At 43.8% G+C, this 13,188-nt stretch overlaps 1 protein-coding gene across 1 annotated transcript in view; it reads right to left on the bottom strand.

The window, feature by feature from the left end:
• rin2a (Ras and Rab interactor 2a) overlaps window positions 1-13,188 on the bottom strand; it is a 68,715-nt gene that overhangs the window by 7,982 nt on the left and 47,545 nt on the right. The window contains 2 exon segments of the mRNA XM_046358676.1: window positions 4,922-5,438; window positions 5,441-6,450. Of these exon segments, the coding sequence (XP_046214632.1) occupies window positions 4,922-5,438; window positions 5,441-6,450 (1,527 nt within the window).

Genomic DNA, 13,188 nt, shown 5'->3' with positions numbered 1-13,188 from the left:
GGTGATTCAAACCTTTGGCTCTGATAAAGTTAACTGTGCGCGTGATGATGCTCATTACATGCTCCATTTTCAAGGCTTTACCGCACAACGCTTCCTGGTGTATGATACAATGATAAGCTGTCAGCTCACCTGTCGCGTTTTCCTCTTGCATCTTTTCCCGTATCTTCGCCACCAGTCCGCTCCTGTGTCCACACATCGCAGGTGCTCCGTCGGTTGTCAAACCCACGAGTTTTTCCCAAGGCAGCTCCATCTCATTTACACATCTTGACACCTCTTCATACAAATCATGCCCCGTAGTTGTGCCATGCATAGGACGTAAAGCCAAAAACTCCTCTGTCACGCTTAGGCTGGAGTCCACTCCGCGGATGAAAATTGACAACTGGGCAATGTCAGAAATGTCGGTGCTCTCATCCACAGCCAAGGAATATGCAATGAAATCTTTTCCCTTTTTCACAAGCTGCTCTTTTAGATTGATGGACAACTGGTCTACTCTCTCGGCAATGGTGTTTCTGCTCAGACTCACATTTAAAAAGAGTTGCCTTTTTTCTGGGCAAACTTCGTCACAAACTTTAATCATGCAGTTTTTGATGAAATCCCCCTCCGTAAATGGCCGGGCTGATTTAGCGATCTCTTCTGCCAAAATAAAACTGGCCTTGACAGCAGCCTGGCCTTGTGATTTGGCTTTTTTGAACAGAGCCTGTCGAGATTTGAGGCCTCGTTTTAATTCCTCTGCCTTTTGTAGCCTTTGTTCCATGTCCATATTCTTGTTTTTGTCCGCGTGTTTCGTTTCATAATGTCGTCTCAGATTATACTCTTTCAGTACCGCCACACTTTCTCCACACAGAAGACACACAGGTTTTCCAGCTACCTCCGTGAACAAATACTCCGACTCCCACCTTGTTTGAAACCCCCGGTTCTCAGTGTCCACCTTCCGTTTTGCCATTTTTGATGGGTATCTGAAAGTTAATTTTACTGTGATGCTGACAACTGCTGTGCCAATAAATATTGAAATGAAGCAGCCTACTGCTCGGTGCGTCACCGTTGCATTGTGGGAAATGTAGTATTGGTGCGTGTAAAAGATCTGCGGGCTGCCGGCTTGCTGCGGTCTGCGGGCCGGTTCTAATAACAAATCAAGATCATCCCAGGGGCCGTAAAAAACCTTCTCGCGGGCCGGATGTGGCCCTTGACTCTGACATATGTGATCTACATGATCCGTCTCTGTGTGTAAAATAAAGTGGTTAATTTGAACCTAACTTTCATCTAAAAAATGTAAAGAAAGCAATCCAATGTTATTTGTTGCCTAGACTTTACTGCGTATGATACTCAAGGTCTTGAGAGAAAACAACAATACACTAATATTGCAGTTAGCCATGACAGCCTTTATAATATAACACTTGAACACACACATCAATATTGCACTTGGGGAAAAAAAACATCTAAAGTAGAAATAGAATGAAACAAACAGGCATTCTTTTTTTGCTCTATTATAGTGGCCACTATAGACATTGATCAAGTGCACAAGGCTGCATGTGAGTTGAGTTCAAGTGAGTGAGTTCAAAAAATATACTCTCTCACACACACACACACACACACGCGCGCGTTACTGTCAAATTCAACACAACAAAAGCAATATCTTTGGGCTACACTGCAAAAAGCCTCTTTTTGACCTAATTCTCTAATTCGGAAAATTAACCACGTAAATTACTGTAGATGGAAACATTAGTTAATGGTGGTTGGTTAGGGTTAGCCCTAACATTTCACAGATTGCCATGGTCCCTTAAGCAACTAACGCGTTATAACTTGAATGCAAGGGGTCGTATACCAGTTAATACTGTAATGAAACAGGCAGGGAGCAGGTCTCGAACCCTCGACCTTGTAGCCCGAAGTCCAGCGCCCCTATCGACTGTGCCGCAAAAGCATGTTCAAGCGGCAGAGTTGATATCCGCGCTTATAAACCCAAGGTCGTTACACTACTATAGCGAATTGGTTAGGTTACTAATGTTAGCTCATTTGATGTTGTAACATTAGCTAGCAAGCTAATTTTCACAACAACAACTCAATTATTTGATCAGACGAGTTGGCTAATGTTGCTCAACATTTCTCTGGCTGGCTAACGGAGAATTCAATCCAGTTTATCTAGCAAGATTCTTAACAATGCTAATCCTTGTTCCACCACACTTTCGCCCTCACCTAAAACTTTCCAAATGGCAGTTATTTTGGGGTTACAGCTCATGAGGTACGCCTCAACACCTTCTCACCCCCGTCCCGTGGTCAGGCTTCTCACCTAACGTTACCTCTTTGTTATCGTTCACTCGCTTCTGTAACTGCCTTTCTACTCTCTGCTGTCTTTCCAGAGCGCGCGCTGATCATGTAACTAGCAAATTGGTTGTCTCTTCTCTGTTCAGTTGCTTGCTGCGCTGCATTCTGTTGTTATGTGAACAATTGGCTGAGCCTTGGATACAGTCAGTATAGCTCCAAACGTGCATCACTCTTTCGCTTACAGCCAGTAGTGATCCCCCCTAACTTTTCTCATCGAATCTACATGAATCACGTAGGTCACCTATTTTGGATTCAAAACCGCGAATTTCGCTGAAAGGTGACTAGTTTGCATCCCTGAATGCAGTTGTTAAACTTACTGTATGGCTTACAACACATGCTAGATGAGTAAATGCTGAATGAGCAGGTTGTCTTTAGAGAAGTCTGAGGTCAATATGAGTAAGTGGGAGTTTGATGAGTGGTGTGAGAGGGGACACAGGAGGGACTTTTCATGGTCACACACTTATTTCCCATTAGGCCACAGACACGCAAACTCACACAAACGTACAGTATGTACTGAGGGCCACCTCCGCTTCAAATACACATCTCCCCACCAAAAGAACCTCCCTCACCCACAATCTCACTCAACACATCCTCCCTGCAGAGCTTGCACGTGAACCGGAGGGAGGGAGGGACGGGAGGGTGGGACAGACAGGAGAAGTGAATCCATTCTCACATCCCACACCCTTCCAGCGCCATCGTGCCGCCACATAGTGACAGATTGCCTCTCTGTGACGCACATTGAGGCCAACACGGGTGCACACTCACAGCGCAAACAGAAATCCCCTGACAGTATATTCACTATAGCTTTCAACACAACTTTGAATAGATCTCTAATAGCTCACACTATTCTTGTCACATTTCCCAAAAGTCAGTATGTAAAAATGGCCCTGCAATCTAGAGGTATGGCAAGGCCATCCAATCTGAGCTGTCGCCAAATTCAGGGCTGCAGCTGATATGGACTCTATTTACTTCCTCGTGAGTACTCTGCCTGAAGATTGGCTACCCCTCGTACATTTCCAACAGCCCCCACTCTTCCGCCTTCATGTCCCTATTGTTTTTTATCTATAGAAAAATGTACCCCTGGCCCCTACATAGTACAGTACTTGTGAGTCCTAAATGAATGGTGTTCATATGGTGAGATTTCCACCTAGCCTAACAGAGGGCCATGTGGAGCAAGCCATCGCTATTGCTAATGTCTGTCCAACCCTTTCAGATCTACATGAAGTGCTTAGGGTCTAGGGGTGGAGTTGGAATTGGGCAATAGAGTCTCCCTTCCACAAACTCCTTACAGGCCTATAAACAGAGCTTCAAAACAACTTGTTGCTCAACTTGGCACTGAGCATAGCAATGAAGCCAAAACAAGGAAAAACTGCCAAGTGGGTTAATTTAAGGAGACACAAGGGTCCCATTCTCCCCCCTCCCTCTTCACCCCTCTCTCTCTCCATGCTCTTGCCTCATACACCCACAGACAAATGCAAGCGCTGTCAACACAGAAAGGGATAGAAAAAGAGGGAGAGATTTAGCGGTTTGCAACAAAGGCTCCGTCTGTGATTGGAGAGAGTGGGAGAGTTGGAGAAGGATAGAAAGAGAAGAGAAGTGATGGTCGAGCGGGAGGAATTTGCTTACTTGGCGAACAGCCACTGAAGCACATCTGGAGAGGCAATTAATTCAGCTAAACTGAAAACACTTTCTGCTGCAACAAAAACATTGCATAACAATTCCGATTACCAAACATTGCAGGAAAACTAATCGTGATGTACGAAATCCTTGGATTAGTTGTCAATCAAGAATTATTTTACTGTCTTTGTCTTAAAGAACTATCTCTGATGTTTGTTCCTGACACACAATAAACAGGAGAACGGTTTTGTAAGGATCAAATACACCTCCCATGTGTTACTGCTTCACAGCTCTATGGTATATTGTCTTCTTCCTCTGCCAACTTTGAAAAGGACCAGTGGGAACAGGTTAGTTCACAGAAGGATCCTCTCTGGCTGAAACGCGTTTTCACTGTTTACATTTGGGCCAGTTTCTAATCCCAATAATTCCCACATGAATACCTTGGCCTTTCTCTAAGCCCCTCCCCTGGGCAGGTGTGTCATAAAGGCCAAGAATAACACTATCTAAATGCTAGCACTGTTGTCTCACTAGCAATAAAGTATCCCAATCCCATTGGTTAACCGGTTTGTCTGTAACTCAACTCCTGCTGCTTCACCGACCACAACCCCTATTCCGAGATGCATTCCAAAGAACTGTAATCATCCTGACCAAAAGCACCCAGCTCACACACAGACTTGCATACTGAGCTGCTCTCGCCATGGCTATAGGCATACAGAGTGTTGTCCAGTTGGCATATTTTCAGATATGACGGTTTATGATTTTCTTTAGTCGTTTGGTTGTTTCAATGTCAAACATGAACCATTTCAGAGATGACGATGGAACAACTTCCTAACAAGTTCAATGTACATTTTTACTGTAAATTCTAGCAAACGATCAACTTTTATGCAACGGTTAACCAACATTGACTGGTGTGATGTGCAATAGATGTACAAATGTTGTATAACAGTAAAAATCCATACATTCTTACACACCCCTTGCTACTCACCGATCTGATCCTCTGGGATGAGTGACTCGATGGGGGGCTCCAGCTCAGAGCTCTGCCGCAGGTAGCTCTTCATCTGGGTGATGAACTGGCGTAGCGTCTGCAGCAACTCCAGTCCTGATGCGTGGCATTGCCAGGCCTGGCTGCCGCCTCCCTCCTGCAGGAAGCTCAGGTAGTCCTGCACCAGGCAGCCGAAGTAAGACCCCTTGTCCCTCGACAGCTCCAGGACTCTCCGTATGGCCCGTTTCTCTGGAGTCATCAGCGAGTTAAACACCCCACTCATTTTACGGAGGTGGCCCCTGAGGGCCCGCTGGATGACCATGGCCCCGGCGCTGGCTCGCCGTTTGGTGCGCAGCCCAGGAGGGGTGATGGTCAGGTCCTGGTCTTGGTCGCTCTCCAGGCTCCCGCCGAAGTCTGCTTCGTCTTCATCATCATCATCTTCCTCCATGCTGCTGTAGGGGTGGGTGAGGGGGGGGCAGGACCAGGTTGTTGGTGGTGGGGGGGCTGGGTTCAGAGAGAGGGGGGGAAGAAGCCCTGGGAAAAGTCTAGTGAGTCGGCAGAGGATTCGGTGGAAAGGCTCATGTCGCTCAGGCGCTGCACACTGTCCCCTCTTCCTCCTCTTTCTCTTCCTCCTTCCTCTCGACGGGAGGGGGCTGGGTCTTGAGTGGACGGACTGTTTCCCTCTGTGTTGTCATCAGGCGTGGTGGCATTTCTCAGTGACAGCTTAGCCAGACTGAGAGAAATGGCATTCTCAATAGTCTGGTCATCGAGAGCAAGATGGCAGTCGACATCGCTTGGCGGCGTGGGTTTTGGCCTACTTGGGGAGGAGAGGGACAAGGGAATAGAGATGGGGGCACTGATGCTGAGCTTCTTAGGAGGGGAGGATAAGAGGAAAGAAGAGGATGGACTGATACTGAGAGAGGAGCCCAGACGGGAGAGAAGGCTACTGCCCTTCTCTCTTTCTCCTCCTTTCTCCCTCTCTCCCACCCTGTCCTTCTCTTTGGGGGGGTTGATCCAGGATATCTTCTCAGGCATGCTGCACTGGCGTCGAGGAGGGGCAGGGCGACGGGGAGCACAATGGGGAGGTGGGGGGCGAGGCGGTGGTGGGCGGGACACGCTCTTAGCCTGGCTCACACTGTTGTTATAATGCTGGGGGCTGTTGCCAGGGCTAGGACTCTGAGGGCTGTTGCTAGGGGGTTGAGGGCTGTTTGTGCAGTCGATAAGTTGCTCTGGGTTGCTGGTACAGTGCTGTTGACCTTGTACCGTTGTTGCTGTAGTACTATTGTTGTTTAGGTGGTGGGGGTTGTTGTAGTAGCTGGTGGAGGAGGGAGGGGTGTGGTTGCCCCCCTCTGGGTCGTGAACCTTCAGGAAGAGGGGGTTGATGAAGCAGAGAGCCCCGTTGGACTGGGAACACTCAAGCTGGGACGGGGTGCGGGTGACCAGGGGGCTGAGTGATTGGTCCTGGATGGTTGTCCCGGACAACCGGGAGACGGAACTCTTGTTCCTGCAGCAATGCTCAGAGTCCCAGAAGCCTGCAGGGCAGAGACAGGAGAGACAATATCAGAACAGTCAGACACTACAACAGCAACATTACTGAAAGATATAGCGCTGAGTGATTAGTGCTTTATGAGGTCAGTTCAATTATATATATATATATATATAAATAACCGATCAGTTTTCTATTTCCATAAGTTTTAAACATTAAATGCACTATACATTAGTGTTGCACGGTATACTTGTACCACGGTACCAAAACGTCATGATACTTATGATAAACATTTTAGAATACCGCAGTACCGTTTCATATGATACTACCAACTTTTTCCAGCCCTACAAATCTAAAGAACCTGCTGGCGCCTGTTATAAAATGTTTAGAAAGTCAGTTTTGTTTATAAATTCAGTTGAATTTAAGCAACAGCCACTAGACTCGAATATGCACAGGTCTAATAATATCCATTTCGCTTTAATGCTCATATCACACGGCAGCTGTAATCAGCCAGCCCCATCCCCTAACAGGCCTCACTCACCTGCTTCTCTGTCTGCTCTTTTTTTTAACCTGTATTTAATTAGGCAAGTCAGTTAAGAACAAATTCTTATTTACAATGATGGCCTAGCCCGGCCAAACCAGGACGATGCTGGGCCAATTGTGCGCCGCCCTATGGGATTCCCAATCACGGCTAGATATGATACAGTCTGGATTCAAACCAGGGACACCTCGTGCACTGAGATACAGTGCCTTAGACCGCTGTGCCACTCCGGAGCCATCGGTGTCGATTCCGCCATCAGTTTAAATAATATATAATTTAGTACTGATGGCGAGCGGGGATGCAGACCCTGATGAGTCTTCCGTTAGATTTGCTACATTGGAGCAGCGCAAAGCAAGCAATGTTGATACATTGTATAATTTCATCGTCTGTTATAATGAAGAGAACAGACCAGTCTGAGGAGTCTTTGCAAGTTCATGCAGCCTCAGTGTCAGAGGGGAAATGTAGCACATGTTTGTAGCTTTACAGCGAATAAAACAACTTGTCTCTAGTCTAAACAGTTAAAAAAAGATCACCCATATTACCGGAGATGCCTTTTTTTCTCCTACCGTGATTCCCGCGCATTTGACATAATTTCACAAACCATGTCGTGGGCCGTTTTAAACTAATCGCGGGTCGCCAATTACTGGTTTAATAACAATGTTGTTCTAGCTAAAAACCTGGTATTTTGACAGTCGGTTTGGGCTAATTTGATTGACAGGAAGAAAGGAAAAGAATCTGATGTGCTTCAAAAGGTAGGATTCATACAGACCGAATGTAAGCCTAAACTAAACCAAAAATCTATTTAGTTCTGGTGCTCCTTCAATTGTTTTGAGCCTATCGTTTCAAAAGCTGGGAGCAGTGTATGTATTGGTGGGATATCGAGTGGTGTGTGTCTATGAGAGTGAGGGAGAGAGTGTGTGTGTTAACTGAAGAGTAAAGGTTTGATGCAGTGTTTTCCCCTTATACATGCAAAATGACATGACATAATGACATTATCCATGTATACAGTATTCCTTCCTCCAGCCAAGTAACTGGTAGGCCTTAGCAAATAAGCCAGTTTATACACTGAACACTGAAGTTAAATTCAATGTGAAACTACTTGGTATTGTGATACTTGGCCTGGCATTGTGTCATTTGTAAAATGTTGGTATCCTGACAAGCCTACTATGCATTGTGGTTTGAATGCTGTAACACAGACTAAAACAATTAATACAAGTCAGATGATAGTAGTGCCTTCCCATTACTGCTTATCACTTACTAACCATCATTTATTCACATCACTTCAGTTATTGTGTAAATTACATTTGTTTTATTTGATGACTATTATATCATCCAACTCCTCTCTATAGAGCTGCTGCCTATGCTATCTGACAAAGTCACTATTTAGTATTTCTTCAAAGTAAATCAGGCATACTTTTATTCAGACATTCAATCAATTAGATCATGTATTTTCCCGGAGAGAAATGAAGCAACTGCTCTGTCACGCATTCTTCTCTGCTCGCTCACACTAACCTAACGTAGCAGGCATAAAAGAAACAGACAAGTAGGGGCGCAATATATTATGGTCATTGTAGTTAACTACCACGTTTTCTGTGGTAATTATGTAAAATATTGGCCTGTTGGAAACTATACCTCCCTACTACATAGCACATCTAATTTACAGTGCATTTGGAAAGTATTCAACCCCTTTACTTTTTCCACATTTTGTTCAGCCTTATTCTAAAATGGAATCAACACATTTCTTTCCTCATCACCCTACACACAATACACAATAATAACAAAGCAAAAACCCTTAAAAACTGAAATAACATTTTAGGCATTCAGACTCTTTACTCAGTACTTTGTTGAAGCACCTTAGGGAGTGATTACAGCCTCTTGTCTTCTTGGGTATGACGCTACAAGCTTGGCACACCTGTGTTTGGAGAGTTTCTCCCATTCTTCTCTGCAGATCCTCTCAGGTTGGATGGGGAGCGTCTCTACACAGCTATTTTCAGGTCTCGCCAGAGATGTTAAAATCGGGTTCAAGTCCGTGCTCTGGCTGGGCCACTCAAGGACATTGAGACTTATCCCGAAGCCACTCCTGCGTTGTCTTAGCTGTGTGCTTCGGGTCGTTGTCCTGTTGGAAGGTGAACCTTTGCCCCAGTTTGAGGTCCTGGGCGCTCTGGAGAAGGTTTTCATCAAGGATCTCTCTGTACTTTGCTTCGTTCATCTTTTCCTCAATTCTGTTGAAAAACATCCCTACGGTGAAGCATGGTGGTGGCAGCATCATGTTGTGAGTGCCAGGTTTTCTCCAGATGTGACGCTTGGCATTCAGGCCAAAGAGTTCAATCTTGGTTTCATTAGACCAGAGAATCTTCTTTCACGTGGTCAGAGTCCTTTAGGTGCCTTTTGGCAAACTCCAAGCAAGTTGTCATGTGCTTTTTACTGAGGAGTGGCTTCGGTCAGGCCACTTTACCATAAAGGCCTGATTGGTGGAGTCCTGCAGAGATGGTTGTTCCAAACATCTTCCATTTAAGAATGGAGGCCACTGTGTTCTTGGGAACCTTCAATACTGCAGACATTTTTTGGTACCCTTTTCCAGATCTGTGCCTCGACACAATCCTGTCTCTGAGCTCTACAGACAATTCCTTCGACCTCGTGTCTTGGTTTTTGCTCTGACATGTACTGTCAACGATGGGACCTTATATAGAGAGGTGTGTGCCTTTCCAATTCATGTCCAAACAATTGAATTTACCACAGGTGGACTCCAATCAAGTTGTAGAAACATCAAGGATGAGCAATGGAAACAGGATGCACCGGAGCGCAATTTCAAAACTAGCAAAGGGTCTGAATACTTATGTAAATATGGTATTTCTATTTTTAATTTTAATACATACGCAAAAAAAAAAAAATGTTTTTTAACTTTGTTTTTTTGGGGTATTGTGTGGAAATTGCTGAGTATTTTATCTTTTTTTTTTTGGGGGGGGGGGAGACTGTGCAATGTGCGCATTGAGCTCACTGAAAAAACCAGAATGAAATGGAATTCAAATAATTGAACTGAAGTTGCTCAATTAGTTGTTTAAAAACCTAAAATCACTCAGCACTAGTAAGATAACACTAACAGCATGCCAATATTACACCTACATTATTTCAATATTGCCCTAACTCACAATAACATTAATGGTCAAACGCTGCAGGAGTCCATCATTCTGATATTACACTACAGAGAAACATTAGGATAGCATAACACTGTAATATAATATCAACACAAAGTAACATGCAGTGATGTTCTACATTAACACAGAGGCTACAATAACATAGTAACTGAAAAGTATGCTAATAAAACAATGCCAATACACAGACATTAGACCATCGAGTCAATGAAGCTACTGTCATACCACGTTGCCAATGCCTACATTACAGTATTCATACAAAAAAACATTAACACATTGTTGCAAATAAGTACAACCATACCAGTCTACATAACAGCAACAAAATAACATTCCAAATCAGCATGATATAACCATAGAAGACTTAGAAAGAACAGCGCTGGTCACTACTCAACACAGCCACCAACTTAGCAACCAAAGCCATGTACCAACCAAAGACACTATTGGTGCATTTCAATACAGGATTTACCCCAGTGTTTTACTCAAAAGGCTGAGAATTTTCTGTTCCATCTACGCGGGCCAGAACTCTAGTATCACTGGACATTGCCTCCGGTGGACCTTCTCTTACTTGGGGCCAAAGTCAGGCCACTAGTACTTTTCAGCTTTCATTTACATAAGAGGCTAACTGTGAACTTGAACAACTTCTCACAAAGCAACTGTTTAGATTATGCAGAGGTTGTTGATTCGGCTCTTCACAAGTCCTCACGGTCAGCCCTAGCTACGGAAACAATGTACCTAGTATAACATAAGGGCATATACACTAGTGTAACACTGGTGTTACAGTCGAAAAAAGCAGCATGACAGAACTAACCTACTGCAAGAGACGCATCCAACTGAAGAGCATATACTACAGTGCTGTACTAGACAGAGCAAAACGCAGAAACTCTAGAACAATTAAAGACAAAGCCGTACCAGATTAAGCCGAAGTCACATCACAATGTAAGACCAGAGAAACTTTGACTTACTGTTCTCACATCAGCAGACAAAGACCAGCTCTGATTTTAGTTTACTAGTGAGAGACCTCTAGAGCACACTGCCGTCCAGTCTGAAGCCTCGCTGTCATGTCTCACACACACACAGACTTATGACTCACACATGATAACGAGTGCATGGGGGCGGAATGTCAACAGAGCACGCTCTCCTCCCCCCGCTTCTTGCTCTCAATCCCTCGCTCGCCAGCTCTCCGTCAGTATTTCCTGCCCCATTCCTCCAAGACTTTTATTTTTCTCTGCTGTTTTTGTTATTCTTCCATTTTGGCAACTCTTGCACTTTTCACGGTTATTGTCTGGGGTGAACTTTTGGTTTTATAGGTGGGGTGGAGACCAAACCTGTCAGGGGGTACTCCTTCAGAATTTATTTTCTCCATCTAAAGCTAATTTCCTGCATTTCAACACAATTTAAGTGATTCATAAGACTGAACTAGAGCAAATGTAATTCAATAATCAATATTTTGTTACACATAGAACAGAATAAGCAGCTTGAAAAAAAAGCAATCGTTGGGTACAAAGACGTAGCTTTTGATGGTCTTCATGAAGACTCCCTCTATATCAAATGTCTTCAAACTTAATTAGCCAGACAACATTTCATGTTTCTATGACTAAGATATCTTGTTTCAAAAGCCACTGTCATCTTGAGCTAACTTTAGGCAACAATAGCAGCAAGCTCACCATGTTCAAATGTTGTGGCCAATTCACCTATAAGTAACTTCAAACTAAGTATTTTAGAGTTGATTTGTTTTGCAATTTTGAACACTGAGCTTGCCACTATCCCTATGGTTTGTGGTTAATCTAGCTCAAGCTAGCAGTGGCTTTTGAAACAAAACAGTCGATGACAGCCTCTCCTGGCCCCATAAGACTTAATTCAGGGAAAATGGAGAAGAAAAAAAAGTCTAAAAAGTGACGATATCCTTTAACATTTTATTTGGTTCCCTCAAAAACACCAATTATAAAAACATTTTAATACACTCAGCATATGTTTAAATGTGCTCAAAACAGGAGCTACACAAGAAAATCACATTTAGACTCCGCTGGGCCTTTAAGACAGTGATAACATGGACCTTCACATTATTCTAGGACACTTGGGGGTATCGGAAACAAATGTAATTATTTGATTACACTTTTGAATCTGGCCTAATAAATAACAAAGCTGTTTCAGTCTGAATGAAGTATGCTTAGAAGTTATTGAAGTGCATCATACAGGTATTGGAAGATTCAGGAAAGCAGAAGAAAGCTCAGGCAATCATTGTGTATTTCATCTTTCTTAGAACAGAATATAAATTCATTTCCCCCAGTCATTCTGTGTTCCCCCAGTCATTCTGTGTTCCTGAGAGCCATAGACTTCCCCCAGTCATTCTGTGTTCCTGAGAGCCATAGATTTCAGGCATGGGGTCATAATTGAAAATGGCCAAAACGGTTCAACTGCTAAAGCCAAATTCATAGGAAGATCAATTACATTCAATTCATTTCCCCCAGTCATTCTGTGCGATTTTGTCAGTCCCGTCTAACGAGTCCTGTGCGACACGTGAGCTTTGTGACCAACTTTGTTTTTATACTTGTAATGATAAACCTAAATAATCAAAGAAATGCATACAAAGATGTCCCCCCACAATGGGTTGGGGGTTATGACCCTCCCGTCCCTAGTGAAAGTTCCACCCCTGGTTACCTTTAAAGTCAGTTTTTGTTCCTTGCCAACAATAGCAGTGGTATTTGATATTTTGTTGGGTTCTGGAAAATATGATTATTGATGAAAGTTCTGTTCCAGACATAAAATCACTTGTCTTGGACCAAAATATCACACATTTATCCACAAAGTGTTAACAATAACTGATGTGGTGGGATGTGGGGAGGCAAGGGTTAAACTGGTTGCAACAGAAACCCTGTATCCCAGGTAACACACCTGTGTTGAGTTCAGTTTGATTAAATATTTGCTATGTTGCTTGATGGTTTGTAATGAACGTTTCCCCAAAACATTCTTCAGTGTTCTTGAACAGACTGAGGTATGTTTGCTCTGTTTGGTGGGGTGTTGCTTGAAGCAATAAGAGAAGTTTTTAAAGGGCAGCGGAGTGTTCCCCAAACCACAATTCCTCCCAGTTTTT

The sequence above is a fragment of the Oncorhynchus gorbuscha genome, linkage group LG08 (assembly GCF_021184085.1).
Source record: "Oncorhynchus gorbuscha isolate QuinsamMale2020 ecotype Even-year linkage group LG08, OgorEven_v1.0, whole genome shotgun sequence".
Classification (NCBI taxonomy): Eukaryota; Metazoa; Chordata; class Actinopteri; order Salmoniformes; family Salmonidae; genus Oncorhynchus; species Oncorhynchus gorbuscha.
Note: the sequence above shows the minus strand (reverse complement) of the source record. Positions and strands in the feature narration are given on the sequence as shown.